At 42.5% G+C, this 14647-nt stretch overlaps 1 protein-coding gene across 2 annotated transcripts; it reads left to right on the forward strand.

Annotated features, from left to right (window-relative positions):
* The first annotated feature begins 143 nt into the window (after positions 1–143).
* PSPH (phosphoserine phosphatase) lies at positions 144–10208 on the forward strand. 2 transcript variants are annotated; one of them, XM_008948561.1, is made up of 6 exons: positions 144–358; positions 5089–5247; positions 5944–6078; positions 7669–7814; positions 8599–8747; positions 10021–10208. In XM_008948561.1, the coding sequence occupies exons 2-6, from the start codon at positions 5108–5110 to the stop codon at positions 10129–10131; spliced, it is 681 nt and encodes a 226-aa protein (XP_008946809.1). In that variant the 5' UTR covers positions 144–358; positions 5089–5107; the 3' UTR covers positions 10132–10208. The 2 variants fall into 2 exon arrangements, with proteins under 2 accessions (XP_008946809.1, XP_008946808.1); XM_008948560.1 differs by lacking the exon at positions 144–358 and having other exon boundaries at positions 4922–5247.
* Positions 10209–14647: the final 4439 nt, after the last annotated feature.

Here is a 14647-nt window from a genome sequence, read left to right on the forward strand (position 1 = left end):
TCGCCACCACCGCCTCGCCATCACCCAGCCTGCTCCCGGCCCGGCCCTGCCTGCCCGAGCTGGGAGCGCCCCAAACTGGGCTCGGGCTCCTCCCCCGACGTAGGCAAGGTTACACCTCTCCTCGCCTGTCAGCGAACAGCTGGACTTCTCTGGTTACATGTGTGCAAGCGTTTAAAAAAAACCCACCCCGGCTGGCTTGCTCAGCAGATTATAAAAGAGTGATTTACAAAATGCGGCTTTCTTCCAGCGCGGCCCGTGCCGTTGTATTTATCTGACTGAAGGTCTCAGCTGATCCCTTCTTATCTTGTGCAGCCAAGAGGTTTGCAGCAGCAGCAGCAGCCACGGCCAGTACAATACTGTAAGTCACCGGGGACGGGTTTTTTCTCTCCGTGAAGAAGGGGTTGGCGTTTGGTGGCTCAGATCCGTAACACTTGCCGTGTTTTTCTAGTATAGACAATGAAGAGTCTCTTCTGCTGGGGCTGTGCTGTGCTGCCCGGCAAGCTGCAGCAATGCAGCAGCACTGTGGTGCCTGTTTTATAGCAGCAGCACGAAGGAATGATGCAATCGTGCAGGGGGGACGCACCATCATTTTGTCAGGACAGGCAAGAGGGGATTGGAGCGTTGGGAGGTGTATGACAACATCCATCACGTTCCTTCTACCCTTTTGCCACTACTTTTTCAAAAGGTGCTTGAATAAGTTCCCTGTTAGGTGCTGCTCTTCAGATTGCAAATGATTCACCTCTTGACTTGCATACGGGTTTGTATTGCTGCCTTTAAAACCTGAACAGGAAAGCAGGAAGAGAGAAACAAGCCTAGTGAGGGTAAGGACTGAATCTTGCTGTTCTCACACTGAAAACCACAGAGGCAATTACAGATGGATGGGCTGAACTTTTCAAGAGCAGTACTTGCAGGGATATAAACAGTCACCATTTGTTTAAATATAACTAATCTGCTTAAAAGTATCCCCTCACCTCTAAAGCTTTCAAAGCACATCACTAGGACTAAGAATTAAAGCTCAGCATGGAAAAGCTGTATCACCACACTATCCCCCTTTTACAGACACGGGACTAGAAACAATGAGCATTAAGTGGTCGGTTTAAATGGATACCATGGCAATGCTCCTGTGAACATTCTTATAGCAGGATCATTCCTGTAGTGGGAAAAGGTCTTGAGAAAAGTTTCAAGAATGGTTTTCTCCAGATCCCTTACTCTAAGCAGCAGTTTCCCTTCAGTGCAACAGAAAGAGTTTAACGTGGTGGCGTTTCTGTTCCTCTCACTGCAGTGTTACTCTGCTGCAGCAACACACCCATGAAGGGCTCACTCACACCTCCTGAACTGGGAAAGTGAGTCAGGAACACCAGGAACTGTTTGCAAACTTGGATATTCCTGAGTGATCTGCTTAAAAAGATATTTTAGATAATATTTCATGAAGATTTACTTAATCTACATCTTTTCAGTGCAATAAATGTGAACGTAATGCAAAGCAGCAGCGTGGCAGCACTTCTGAAAGCTGGCATGGTAACCAGTGAAGTCCAGTCACAATGAGGATTTTGAGATCTCAAGATACACCAGCCCCTGATCACCTGGAGTTCTGAGTGCCATTCACTTGCTCCTTTTGCATTTCATGTAGCAGATAGTGCAGATGTTTCAGCTTTCCACAGTGCAGCAAGTGCCTGTCTCTGAAGGGTCAACAAACAAAAAAGATTTCAGTTGTTTTCCTTTGACATGTGGCCTTACATAATCCCTGTGCTTGCTCCTGGGACTCCACCCTCCCTGTTACGAAACATAACTCGTGGAAATGCAAGTTTTTATTTCCCAAATGGCCTAATGAATGGTAGTCTGGAGGAAAGGAGATCTCATGGGAATTCCACTTTCCCTTGTGATTTCCTTTTCCTCTGTCTTTATCGCAGGTTTCACCCTACCTCTCTCCATCACTCTTCTCTTACATCTTCTCTAGTCACTTTTTTTCCCATTGTTTCTTCTTTTCCCCATTTTCTTTTTTTCATCTTTTCCCCACAGTACTTTAGTATCAGGCCTGTTGAAATGTTTGCTGCTTGGGTGCTTTTCCAACATGTGAGTAAGAGGATAGGAATAGATGATCTATCTGAAATTCAATGGCAGAAAGATCAGAGTTTTTTCTACCTATGTTTTTCATATGGAGACAGAACTCATTTTTTTGTGGGAATTTCTTTTTTTCTTACCATCTCATTAAAACATGGATGCATTTAAGCAATCAGATGCCCTGTACTTCAAAGTATCAATCTCTGCCAGCTGTAGAGGCCTGTACCACTCTGGAAGTAAAAATTGCTGTTCCCTTACTACAGCTGTTAGAGATTTGTCCACAGAAAGTTTTTACACAGCTTCAACTCTTTTTGCTCATGTTTCCAAGTGACACCTGCCTGTGGACAAGCTGATGTGTCTTATTTCCTATGTACACTTACCTGGAGATCAATTTTGGGCAGCTTTGTGAAGGATGCCATGTCAGGATGGCCCAGTGAAAATTCTGAAAACAAGGGAAGGAATCTCTCCTGCTCGGGTTTCCCCCCATTGCTCTATCACTAATGGCCTTGCCTCATGCTCTGATCTATGTTTAGGGCTGGGAAAAAAATGTACAGGTTCTTGAAACTGGCATATTACCATTTGGCATGTTGTCATTTGCCAGCCTCTGGAGCTGATGGTGACCACTGGAGCTCTGCCAACAAGGGCAGAAGAACCTTATTTCACTCCAAGTGAACCATCTTTAACTCCTAAAATTTGCTTTTCCTACCAGCAAGACCCCCTGCAATAGCAGAAGCTTCCGTCATAGATTCTCCTCTTTGCTCTTACACGAGCTTCCCTACTTTACAGTTCATCACAAGCTCTCCAACCTGTGTGATGATACATTAGCCAAAACCAGATCTGTGTTTTCCAGGACTCACTGCCCAGCTACAGAAGAAGGTGCAAAGATTTTAGCAGGTGGCAGGCCAAGGCAGATGAGGAACTACTGATGGTTTCTGCATTTCAAAATGCAGTTCTTCCCTTCCAACTTGTCATTTTTAGGAACTATAAACCACAGCTTGAAACTCATTTGGAAGATTAATTGCATGGAACAAGGAGAGGGCAGGGTTAATCCCAACCACGGCTCCAGAACTGGTATCTGCAATTCTTCCTCTCACTTGTCTCTTTGTCCATCAAAGTTCCAAGTCCACCACAGCAGTGGTCTCATCATTGTAAGGGGCAGCCAGAAGGGAAAGGAGTATGGGAAATGTGGCTACCAGAGAGAAGGAAGAGTTAATGTCCCTTCCTTCCTGCTCCCAGTGTGCATTTCTAGTGCTAACATTTTTCTCAGAGCGATTAAAATTTTGAAGATGTATATCCAGCAGTATATTTGAGCTTCTCACCAAGAAATCACCTCAGAGTGTGGTGGCCCCACGCAGTGACATTGCACCACAGCCCCTGGTTAGCATGAGGCAATGTGATGGCTTTGCACAAGAAGGATTTGGTGCTGGAACACCGTGACGCAAGTGTCACGCCACAGTGATGCAACCAGTTTGTCCAGTAGAGCAAATCTTCAAAATTGGCACCAAACCCAGGCCTGAACTTTTGGTGGACTTTATAATTTCCAATAGGCTGGAAAAAAATGAATGCCCTGCCATTTAAAAAATGTTAGTGGATGTTTTTGTATTCTGCTGCACAAATATAGCAAGCCAATAGCTGTCAAGGCTTGCCCTAGAGTCAAAGCCCTCGTGCTCAGGAAATCCAAACCTGCCACTGAAAACACAAACACAGGGCTGTGGAGCCAACGCCAAGTCAAGGCTAATGCAAAGTAAACTTGGAATTCACATGTCACCTGCACGCCCACTGCCCAGCCTTGGCTCAGGACCAGTCTCTGTCAGGTGGAGACTTTTTATGTCCATGGCCACAGGTTTCTCTGAGGTGCCATGCCAATGGTACAGCACTGTATTTGTTATACAGACAGTGCAGTCCTCATAGAAAAACGGAATAAAACCCCACATGCTGTCTGCAGCAGAGAATTCTTCAGTGATGCTTCTAAGGCTGTACCAGAGTTTTACAGTATGTTGTGGGAATAAACCCACAGGTTTCTGTTCCTGCTTTGACCATTAGCTATTTAGCTGTGGTCTCTCAGTGAGCACACCAAAGCCAGCTCAGGAGGCAGCCGTGGTGCTTACGTGGTGTAATTTGTGTCTAAATGTACAGATTGGATAATTCCTAGTAAAGTCCACACTGAATTCCCTCATGAAAGGGTGAAGAACAAGGTGAGTAGGGTACAGTATGGAAATACTTCATTAACACTTTGTGTTTCTTATCTGCAGAAGAAGTGTTCAACATATTTAAATGGATATAAAAAGAAGAAAATCAGCTTTTGTCAGGCACCATTATGGAAATAGTTGTATCATTATGCAATATCTTTATGGGTTGAGCAAAGTTCTCAAAGCCCAAGGCTTTAATGGATTTTATAAAAGACTAATTCATAATGCTAATGGCCAAAACTTCTATGCATTCATAGACGATGAGAATATTGATGAGAATATTTAGCTTATATTAATCAGGATCAAAACCTTCATGATTTAGGGACAACCACTCACAGGTTTAAGATAGTTACATCTTAGTACCATCAAGCAAATCCTTAAGAGCTGGGTGTTTTACTACCTCCTGGAGCAACTAATTTGACACAGTAGACTGGGTCTGATAGGAAATCAAGATCCATTTGAGTGGTGAGGGCAAGATGAGACAGAGAACTGCAAGTCCCACACAGCAGTTGGCAGTCGGATGGCTCAGCAGATGCCAAGTATTACAACCTTGAACCCCATGTGAACATCAATGGGCTGAACCTGCAGAGAGCAAATCAGCAACTGCCCAAAGCTCCACGGCCCACCTGTAACGTAAATGGAACATCAGTAGGCAGCAACAGCAGAGAGCAAATCAGCAGCCGAGCCAGACCCCCACCACCACTCGGGCTCTTTGATAAAAGCTGGCTACCGGGCTGTGCTCGTCCCTACTCGCACCAATCCCACCAGCAGCACCAATGGCTCAAGACACAGTGCAGTACTCTCCCTCAGAGAAAGACTTTATCTTGTCTCCCCACAGTAAGAAGGTTCCTAAAAGGATGGCATCCCTCCTGGAGATGAAGGAGATCTTCCGCAGCGCCGACGCGGTGTGCTTCGACGTGGACAGCACAGTCATCAGGGAAGAGGGCATCGACGAGCTCGCCAAGTTCTGTGGGGTGGGAGACGCCGTCGCAGAGATGTAAGTAACAGTGCTTGCTGTTTACCTCACAGCCACAGCAGCAAAAGAGAAGCATGGATAAGGTTAACTTGTGACAGTGAATTTACGATAGGGATGATTCAGCTCTGTCACAGGAGATTATTACAATCTAAAACGGATTTCAGGAATAAGAAGTGGAATTAATGCATAATGTAGTAACTTCTTTTGGAATTGTGAAGCCTCTCAACAAAACCATACTGACATAAATTCTCTAATGCAAGTTTTTTTGCTAGACTAAGGTCAGCCCTCATCATTAAACTTGGCTAAGCACTAGTAAGCCTTGTTAGGAGATGGAGGAGAGGAGACGACTCTATTAACACTTTGCTGAGGATGATGCTGTTTCCATTGAAACTTGTAGCAGCAGTTCTGTTACTTTCAGAGAAGGGCACCCGAGCTGCAGTCTGGGAATACTGGTCCCAGCGGCTCAGATGCACTCAGAGGGAAACAGTTTTCCTTTGCCTCACTGTTTTTCACAAGAGCTCAGATCTGTGGAGATCTACCAGTGGTTGACACCAGTCTTTGCAGCGTACCGATCCTCTCCTTTACCACACAGATAGAGCATCACCTAGAACCTCTGGGCTCTTACCTTGTTCCTTGTCATGCTTCTTGAACTAACTGTTCTTGTGAGAAGCCTCAACTTAAGTGTCACTGCTTTACTTCCTCTGGCTCACAACCTAGGACCCGCAGAGCTATGGGTGGCAGTGTGACATTCAAAGCAGCTCTAACAGCACGACTCGGTCTCATACGTCCTTCCTATGAGCAAGTGCAGAAATTAATATCTGACAACCCACCTCAGCTAACTCCAGGAATAAGGTAAGAAGAATTTCAAATGATCCAGCAAAAAAGTATTTCCAATGCACAGGACATAAATCAACAAAACCCTGTGACATTAGTGAGGCTATAAGACCACAGAGCTGGGTTAATTGCCTTCCAGCTCCACTTCCATACTGTGTACAAAGTTTATGTCAGGAGCTTGTAATGGCCTAGGTCCATGTCAAATGGCCAAGCATCCATGTAAAAAGAAAACAGACCTGGGTACTAACCGGTTCTGGCTGGCAAGCTCAAATTCTGGCTTGAGGATTAAATGGGCATGGGAAATCATCTAGTCAATGGCATCTGTTTTTTGATAGATGATAGAACTGGGAGATTTAATATCCAGTATGAACTACTGTTTTGGTCTGTTCTGCAGTTATATTACCTTTCTCTGACAGTTCTGTGTGCAGTCCCACCCCTGGACTCAGCTTTGGGGATCCACTGTTCAGAGCTACCCACTCTGTACTGAAGTCCCTAAAAAAAAATTTAAAAAACCATTAAGGGGAAATACATATATATGCATGCACTCATTCATCTTTGGGTTTGGAATGAACATTAACTACTTAAACAGAAAGGGTGGGGTGTTATTTTTTCTATTCAAATTGTTTCAAACAATTGAAAAGGATTTCTTTCCTACAAAATCTGGCCATAGCTCCCAGTCTATTTTTAGCACATACAGTAGTTTTAGGTGATTTTTATTTTCTCCTTGAAATGAAACACATGCTCAGCTTTTTCTGTAGAAGGCATAGCTAGATGTAACTACAAAGAGAACATTGTTTCCTTGTTTAGAATCACATGATTTTCCTTTTCATGCCTTCCTTTTCTTCCTCCTTTCCTCTGTAGCCTGCTTTAAGCCTCCACTTTGCTTTTTAGCATTTCCGCTGTTGCTGCCTCCACCCCTACTGCTCAGCACTGCTGCACACTGACCTCCCTGCTTCTAGAGCCAAATCTCCAAAAACTTTTAACTGCCTTCAAGCCCTGTTGACATTAACTGGATCTGAAAACTTTTCCTTTTTTGGATTCCTTTTCTGTTGCTGGTGCCCTCCTCTAAATATGCCATCAATGTCCAGCCTCTGGGGAATCAAACGAGGGAGAAAACGTTGGCACTTTGCACACTTCCAGAATTTCACTTGTGCATTTTGGCACAGTGGCTTTATCTCCTCCACATTCCCTTTCTATTCTGCACTATAGATTCATTTCTTGCTGTTGCTTTTGCTTTAATTCAGTTCAGAAAAAAATAAATCTGAGTTGGGTCTGCTCTCATTTGTTCAAGGGAACTAATGTGAATAGTATGAAAATATAAAGAAAATATTTCTAGGGGGTGCTTATTTTTGATCAAGTAAATGTCTCTAGGCATGGTGGAGTTATTCAGCTCTTTCCAAGCAAGGTGAGCGCACAAACTTACAAGGGAAGGCAGGAAAAGCTTTGGGCAGCAGAGGTGGATGGGGCTGGACAGCAGCACACATCCTAACTACACAGGAATAACACACAGGATGAGCAGCTGTGTTTAGGAAAGGTGTTTTTTTAACTTTCCTGTTATCCCTGGATGCTGCCAGGCACTCATGGTTGCTCTCTGCTCTCTCTTCTCAGGGAGCTGGTGAGCAGGCTTCATCAGCGAGGGGTCCAGGTCTTCCTGGTCTCTGGGGGGTTTCAGAGCATTGTGGAGCATGTGGCCTTGCAGCTGAATATTCCAACAGCAAACGTCTTTGCCAACAGGCTGAAGTTTTACTTTAATGGTGAGATTCCCTTAAAGTCTCTTTTCTCTGCTAATTAATGCCACTTAAAATGTTGGGTTCAAACTGCCAGATATAGGGCTACAGATACTTGTCCAGCCTACATGACCTTGTTACCAACCCAGCTAGCTCCAAGTAGGAAATCTGCAAGACCTTACCAAAAACATGAGTTAAGGTAATTTTCCACACATCTGAAAATAGAGCTGTAGTTACTTTTTAATTGCAAGCTGTGCCAAAGGTAAAACATGGTACAGTTGCTGACAGCAGAGTTTCGTTTTCTCCTGCTCCTTCAAGTTCAAAGAGTGCATGACACTCACCTGGTTTCAGAGGCAAACTTCACCTTCAGTGACTTCGAGGTATGTATGGAGACTGAGGTACTTTAGGAGAGCTGCTCTGGACTTTAAGCTAGTGTAATCAAGCAGAACTGTAGTTAGTAAGGTTGTTTCTTTCTCAGTGTTTCATACACTTTCTATACATTGTACTGGATGCTGCTTTTGAAGTGGTGACACCAGGATGACCAGAGTGACTGGGAATGGATTTTGTAACAATACCCACACAGGGTTCCTGCTTTTGGCTTAGCATTTGAAAATATCCCCACTGAAGACTTGAGGAAAATCCTAGTTTTTACCCTTACCTTCTAATTACTTTTTTGGGATGCTGCTATTGCGAGGCTTGCAGAACTGCATGAAATGAGCTGTTTTCTGAAGTAAAGACCACAGGCACGTATCTTTCTTCATTTACAAGAAAATAGGCTATGTGTCTAACTTGTCCTTCCACTGTGTTCTAGGAGAATATGCAGGATTTGATGAAACACAACCAACATCTGAATCAGGGGGGAAAGGAAAGGTTATTACCCATCTGAAGGAACAGTTTCACTTTAAGAAAGTAGTTATGATTGGAGATGGAGCTACAGACATGGAAGCCTGTCCCCCTGCTGTAAGTATTAAATTAAATTCTAAATTCCTTTTGGGCAAATCCTTTGGGGGGGGGGGGAAAAAGTGTGGCTTGAATATTTTATAGGACTTGAAGGAGATCTTTAGCACTTCCCACGGCCTAGAAGAGATCTCTGTAGGTAGTTTCCTCCTATATCATGCAAAGGTTGACTGCTCTCAGTTCAGACAATCTCAGTAAGGGTGTCACCCTCTAAGCCAGGATGGTGGCTGGGCCCACCAGGACTCTGTGACAGTCTAGTGACCTGTCTCAAACTGAGCTGATGTCACCACATCTGCCTTCCCCCTCTATGTCCCCACAGTGCTTGCTTCTGCACAGGTCTCACTCTGGTTCTGAACACTGATTAATGGTGCTCAGCAGTAAGGGCTGGCACAGGTCTGGAGGACATTTACCTGGTACTGGCCTAGCAGGAGGGCTCACCTCACCATATGCTGATGAGACCTTTGAAGATATCAGCTCTGACAGCATGAAATAATAAAAAAAAGAACAGAAACATTTCAGAGAGAAGAAAGAGATCTTAATTCCTTCTCCCCTTTAGCACCTTTCTCTACATCAAAGTACCCCAATACCTCTTCTTTGCCAGTGCTGAGGGACAGATACTCCAGTGCCTGGAAATGCACAGGAACAAACTCTGAGAGCTGCTGCTGACTGAAGTATCCCAGCTGGCCCCTTGCTGTTAAACACATGTTTAACATGACCAAGGCAGTTTAGCATTTTCTTAGAAAAACAGCAGTGGAAATTTCAAACACTGCACTTTCACTGCAGATGGTTTTCTAAGATGTAGAAATGATGATGGTTCCTGGTTAATGATTGGAGCCATGGTTAACGTTTACTTCTGCTATCTATGAAATGAGGTAAACACAGTTAAGATAACCAGTACAGGGATAGTGGTGAGATGCTGTGTGCATGTTTGAGTGTTAACTCATTCTGGAATCATAAGGCCTAATGTTGCATCACATTGACATCAGATTTTCAGTAAAATCTCAGATCTGAACAATCCTGAAGTTACAAGGCACTGAGATGCAACTTCCCTACTGAAACAAAACTCTAATAACCAAAGTGGTGCAAAATTAAATGTTAATGAAGCTCCTGTTAACAAGTTTGAAAAATAAACATGCAAAGTGAAGTAGGGGAAGAGGCAAGGAGGGGTAGCAAAATTTTAAAATCCAGTCTTAAAACCAAAACTTAACTGCTGAGAAGCTCCATTCCTTACATGGGACTGCAATAATCTACGTGCACATTCTTTCTGTTTTGCCAGGACTGCTTCATTGGATTTGGAGGCAATGTAATCAGAAAGCAAGTAAAGGAGAAAGCCAAATGGTACATTACTCACTTTGACGAATTGCTAAAGGAACTGGAGGAGCGATAAATTATACAGTAAAATAATATATTTAACAACTGTAAATCCATTATACAATGCAATTAAAAACTATATTTGTTTGCAAAGTTGCGTTCTGGATTTTTTTTTTTAATGATTCTGGATGTTGGGTACCTTCATCTCTGGCCTGAAACTCACGTTGCAAATGGCACCAATCTACTCAAGTATTTTGTAATGAAAATGATTAAGGTTTTTTAAACCCCTTCTCCAAGATGGAAGAAGTCAGTTGATTAGTCACTGAAAAGTGAAGACCAAAGGCAGGAAATTATCAGTAAGTTTAAAATACCTGAATGGATTTGCCCCTGGTCAATATTGCATATCTCATTTCAGAATCATTGAAGCTAATACCTCTATTTATTTTGGGTGGCAAAACAAGAAAGGGCCACAAACAAGAAGTTTGTCTAATCAGTAATAATAATAATATAGTCTAAAAGGTAAACGGTATGGTAAGTACTTTCCATTCCTAAGAATCTCAGAAGCAGGTTAAACAGTGAACAGATAGGTAGGAAACGTTACCAAGTGTCTCTGATTTCATTAAAATCTGGCTACAGGAGATCCTGAGACCTCAACATCACTGCTACTCAACCCATAGACATGAGATGCAGGCAGGGCTGAGACATATGCAATATTTATCAGTGCCCAAGAAGTGTATTTTAAGGCAAATGATATAGTGGCTCACATACTTCATTAAAACTTTAAACTAAACTCCAAAATGATAAGTTTGTAAAACAGTCACACTGTTTAATTAACTATTCTAGTTAACAATCCATCCCTAACAAGCTGTAACTGTATGGAAGTTATGAGTGGATAATGTGAGAAGCTTTACTACTGTTAAAAGATATGTCACAACTTCCACTTCCTTCCATCCAGGTAATACCATCACAGAAGGATGGGTACATTTGTCCTAGGGGGAAAAAAAAATCTATGCAGGTTCTTACCTTCTGGGTGGTTACAAAGAGTCCCACTTTTTTCTGGGAACTGAAGATCAGGCTGAGTGCACTAATTCTCCACTAATTTCTAATTTCATAGATAGGAAGAGAAGCAAGTGATGTGCCTACCTTCCAAAATCTCACACAAGATGGTCATGGGGTTTCACAACTTTCACTGCATTTCCTTAATTTAATCAGATTAAATCAAGGTGCACAGAGAGAGCTCCTGTCCAATTGTTTAAGCATCACCTACCATTAAGACAAACACTGATTCTGTCCATCCTGTGTCATCATCAGAAAGGATACAGGGGAAAGGGGCATTAACAAAGCCCCAGAGGGTGATAAGGGCAGCTCTCAGTGATGCCATCTAGTGTTTTTGGCAAAAAAACCTGAGGCAATAATTGCTTGAATTATAACAGCATTTAAATACTAGAGAAGCAGAAGGGTTAAAAGAAAACAAATCCAGAAGCAAACTTCTGATAGCATTTTAGAGGAAGGCAGATCTAAACAGCTATCCTGAGTATCTGTATAGAGTTTAAGAGGCTTCACAAAAGCCAAGAGAGGCAGTAGTTGGCAGGCTGCTCACCAGAGCTCTGCTGGGAGTATTAAAGATGATCCCTTTTAAACTCTTCCTGAGAAAATACTCAGCCAGCTCCAAGGGCAGCTCATGCACAATCATGCTTTTGTTCAGTCAAGACTGCCTGAGTGGAACAAGTGAAAACTCCTTCTGCTCTCATTCAGCATGTTCCTCTGCAAGTCTAGTTATGAGGCAGAAGTCTGCTGCAGTTTTCTATGCAATTTAAAGGGCACTATAAAAAAATCTAACATTCAGGTAATCAGCTGTAGCTACAGACTACAGGCCCTGATCCTCCCAACTGTGTGACATGTTTCACTTCAAGTGTATGTGATTTCATTAATGCCACAGTCAGGTGGCCGTGCAGGAGGCTCCGTGCCACAGAGATGTTAACATTCACAGCAGGATCCTCTGCCAGTCTGAGCACTATGGAAACATGGCCTCGTGCCAGTGATTTCACAAGAGCTCTTTAGGTCTGACTGGTCTGAAAAAAATACACCCCCCCTTCCACTGGGCAAATATCAAGCCTGACCTCTAGTCCAGGAGGTACCAAAAGGATTACTCAGTGGCTAAGCTCTTTTGTCTGTACAATACTGGAGAAAAATAAGAGGGGATAAAACAGCATGAGATGAGTTTCAATGTTACAGCCAAGCTACCAATTTACCTGAACACATCCCATCACAGTAGAGCAGATTCTGGAGAGTGGCATATATCAGGCAAATAATACTTGGTCTGGAGATGGGTCTCTTAAGAGCAGAGGGGACCCATTCCTTTGTATAAACCTTTTATTTCAATGTGGTTATTCAGTGAGGCAGAATTGCTTTAAGTTATATATTCATATATGATATGTATATAAGTTATACATTGCATGAGGGGACTTCTTAAAAAAAGTTCTCAGTCTTTCCTAGGAAGACTATAGGACACCTAAACTTGAGTTTTAATTGTGTCTTCATTACAGTGGAACAAGAATTGACAATTACCAGAGACAATTCCAGGCACTGTTCCCCACCTTCCAACCACTAGAAAGTGACTTCAGTTCTGAACTTGACAATTTCTGCTAGAAGAATGCTGAAGTACTGCTCGTCAAAGGAAGGAGGCAGGCTTGGCCACGAAATTAAGGCGGAAAATTCCTAACAGGAGCAAACTAACTTCAGAAAGGTCTCAGGCAAAGGGAAGCAAGAAAAGACTGGCATTACTTATCTCCTGTGTTATGTTTGATGAGTTTACATTGTTACCTGTAACTAAAATAACAGGAAGTAACCTCTCTCTGATGACAGCCAGAGCACAAGTTTGAAGCTTAGAACAGGAGGCACATTCATAACAGATTTCAGCACCACTAGTGGGAATTCAGCTATAGGTAGTGTATAAAGATTGAAAAGACTTGTGGCCTATGATGTCACCTCACAGAATGTCCAGTTATTCCTTAGATTTCTTACTCATGCAAAACTTGATGGTCCTTAAACAACAAGAGCTCTGCCTGACTGAATTTAATTCCCAGTGCTCCTGGTTGAAGGCAAGAAACACGGATTGCATCAGAACCCACAAAATTCTGGAGCTCCAAGAATGTTTTTAGCCTTTCGTCTCTGACTTAATAGTGCTGGTTATGAGCAGGACAGTTCTCTAGGAACAAGAAATATGGGGGGATACTGGGAGATATAACAAGGACTGGAAGCTGACATAGTCATCCTTTCTTTCCTTTTGCAGCTCAGCAGCAGTCCCAAAAGTCTGGAAAAATGACAGCCCCAGATCATAGTACTGCTCATGACTGATTTACAAGGAGGAACAGCTGAAATTATGTACTTGGCACACTAAGCCAAGCTGAGAACTTTAAGCTAATCCAGTACAGAATTTTACTTGGTAAAATTCCATGATCAGTTGACAACAGGAAGAAAATCTACAGACAAGAATCAAATCAAATATTGACTTTGTCCAAGATGAAACTCAAGCAAAGGCAAAAGTGCAGTGCATTTCACATGGGAAGAAACCAAGAAATCAGACCTGAAAAATTAAGCATAACTTGTGGAGAAAAATCAAAAGGGAAAACATTTTCTATTTATCACCACAGCACTTAGAACTTCTAGAACACTTAGTGAAATGAGATGTAATGGAGATACTGTAAATTCACTTTGGAGGAGAGCAGAATACTGGGAAAGGCTGTCCCTGACACAGAGAACTGATATTGGCTCACTAAGCTGAAATAAGCTATGCAATTATTCAAATTTTCCATAATAAACACTGCAAGATGAGAGAAAACACAGGTGGTGCAATACATATAAGGTGCCAGTTAAATGTGAAAATTAAAAGGATTTTATTGACTGATATGTTCTTCCTGAAAACTCATTGAAATGTACAAACTGGACATTCAGTAACTGATTTGTACATTCTGTATGTTACACTGATTCTTGTAGCCACTTTAAAGAGAGAATATTATTGTCACTTACAGGATGTTCACATCATTGCAGACACCAAAAGTGTTGATATAGTCTAGTCTAAAAGTGAAACCAAAACAGAACTGGCCATAATGGAACACCACTTTATGCCAATCCTATTGACTCAACATGCGGCAGTTTCACACATCGATTTGTAAGTACCTACTGCACAGTTAGTGAAACACCTGACCAAGCATATGTCTGAAGTCACAATTGCTTATTAAATTAAACCCCTTTTCCTAGACCTCAGAGTTATTTGTGGAGATAAATGGATTTAACTGAACTCGATCCCTCACAGAATGTTCAGATAACCACATCTTGTCAGGATCTCTTTGAAAACTGTTAAGTCATACTTCACAACATTAGTTGCAGGGGTAGATACCTCCACAAATGTGCCATTAGTTTCAACAGGCTTCAGAGTCCTTCCGAAACTCAACAGCCTGTTCTCTGCCCAGAAGCTACCACCTGACAAAAAGTAGTAGCCTCAATTAATTACTGCCTATTTGTAAATTAAGAGCTTCTCACTGACTTCAGGCCTGCTAGAAAGCTACGTGTCTTTCGGTGCTGCCTGAGGG

This window comes from Merops nubicus, unplaced genomic scaffold, assembly GCF_000691845.1.
Source record: "Merops nubicus isolate BGI_N331 unplaced genomic scaffold, ASM69184v1 scaffold9031, whole genome shotgun sequence".
Taxonomy (NCBI): Eukaryota; Metazoa; Chordata; class Aves; order Coraciiformes; family Meropidae; genus Merops; species Merops nubicus.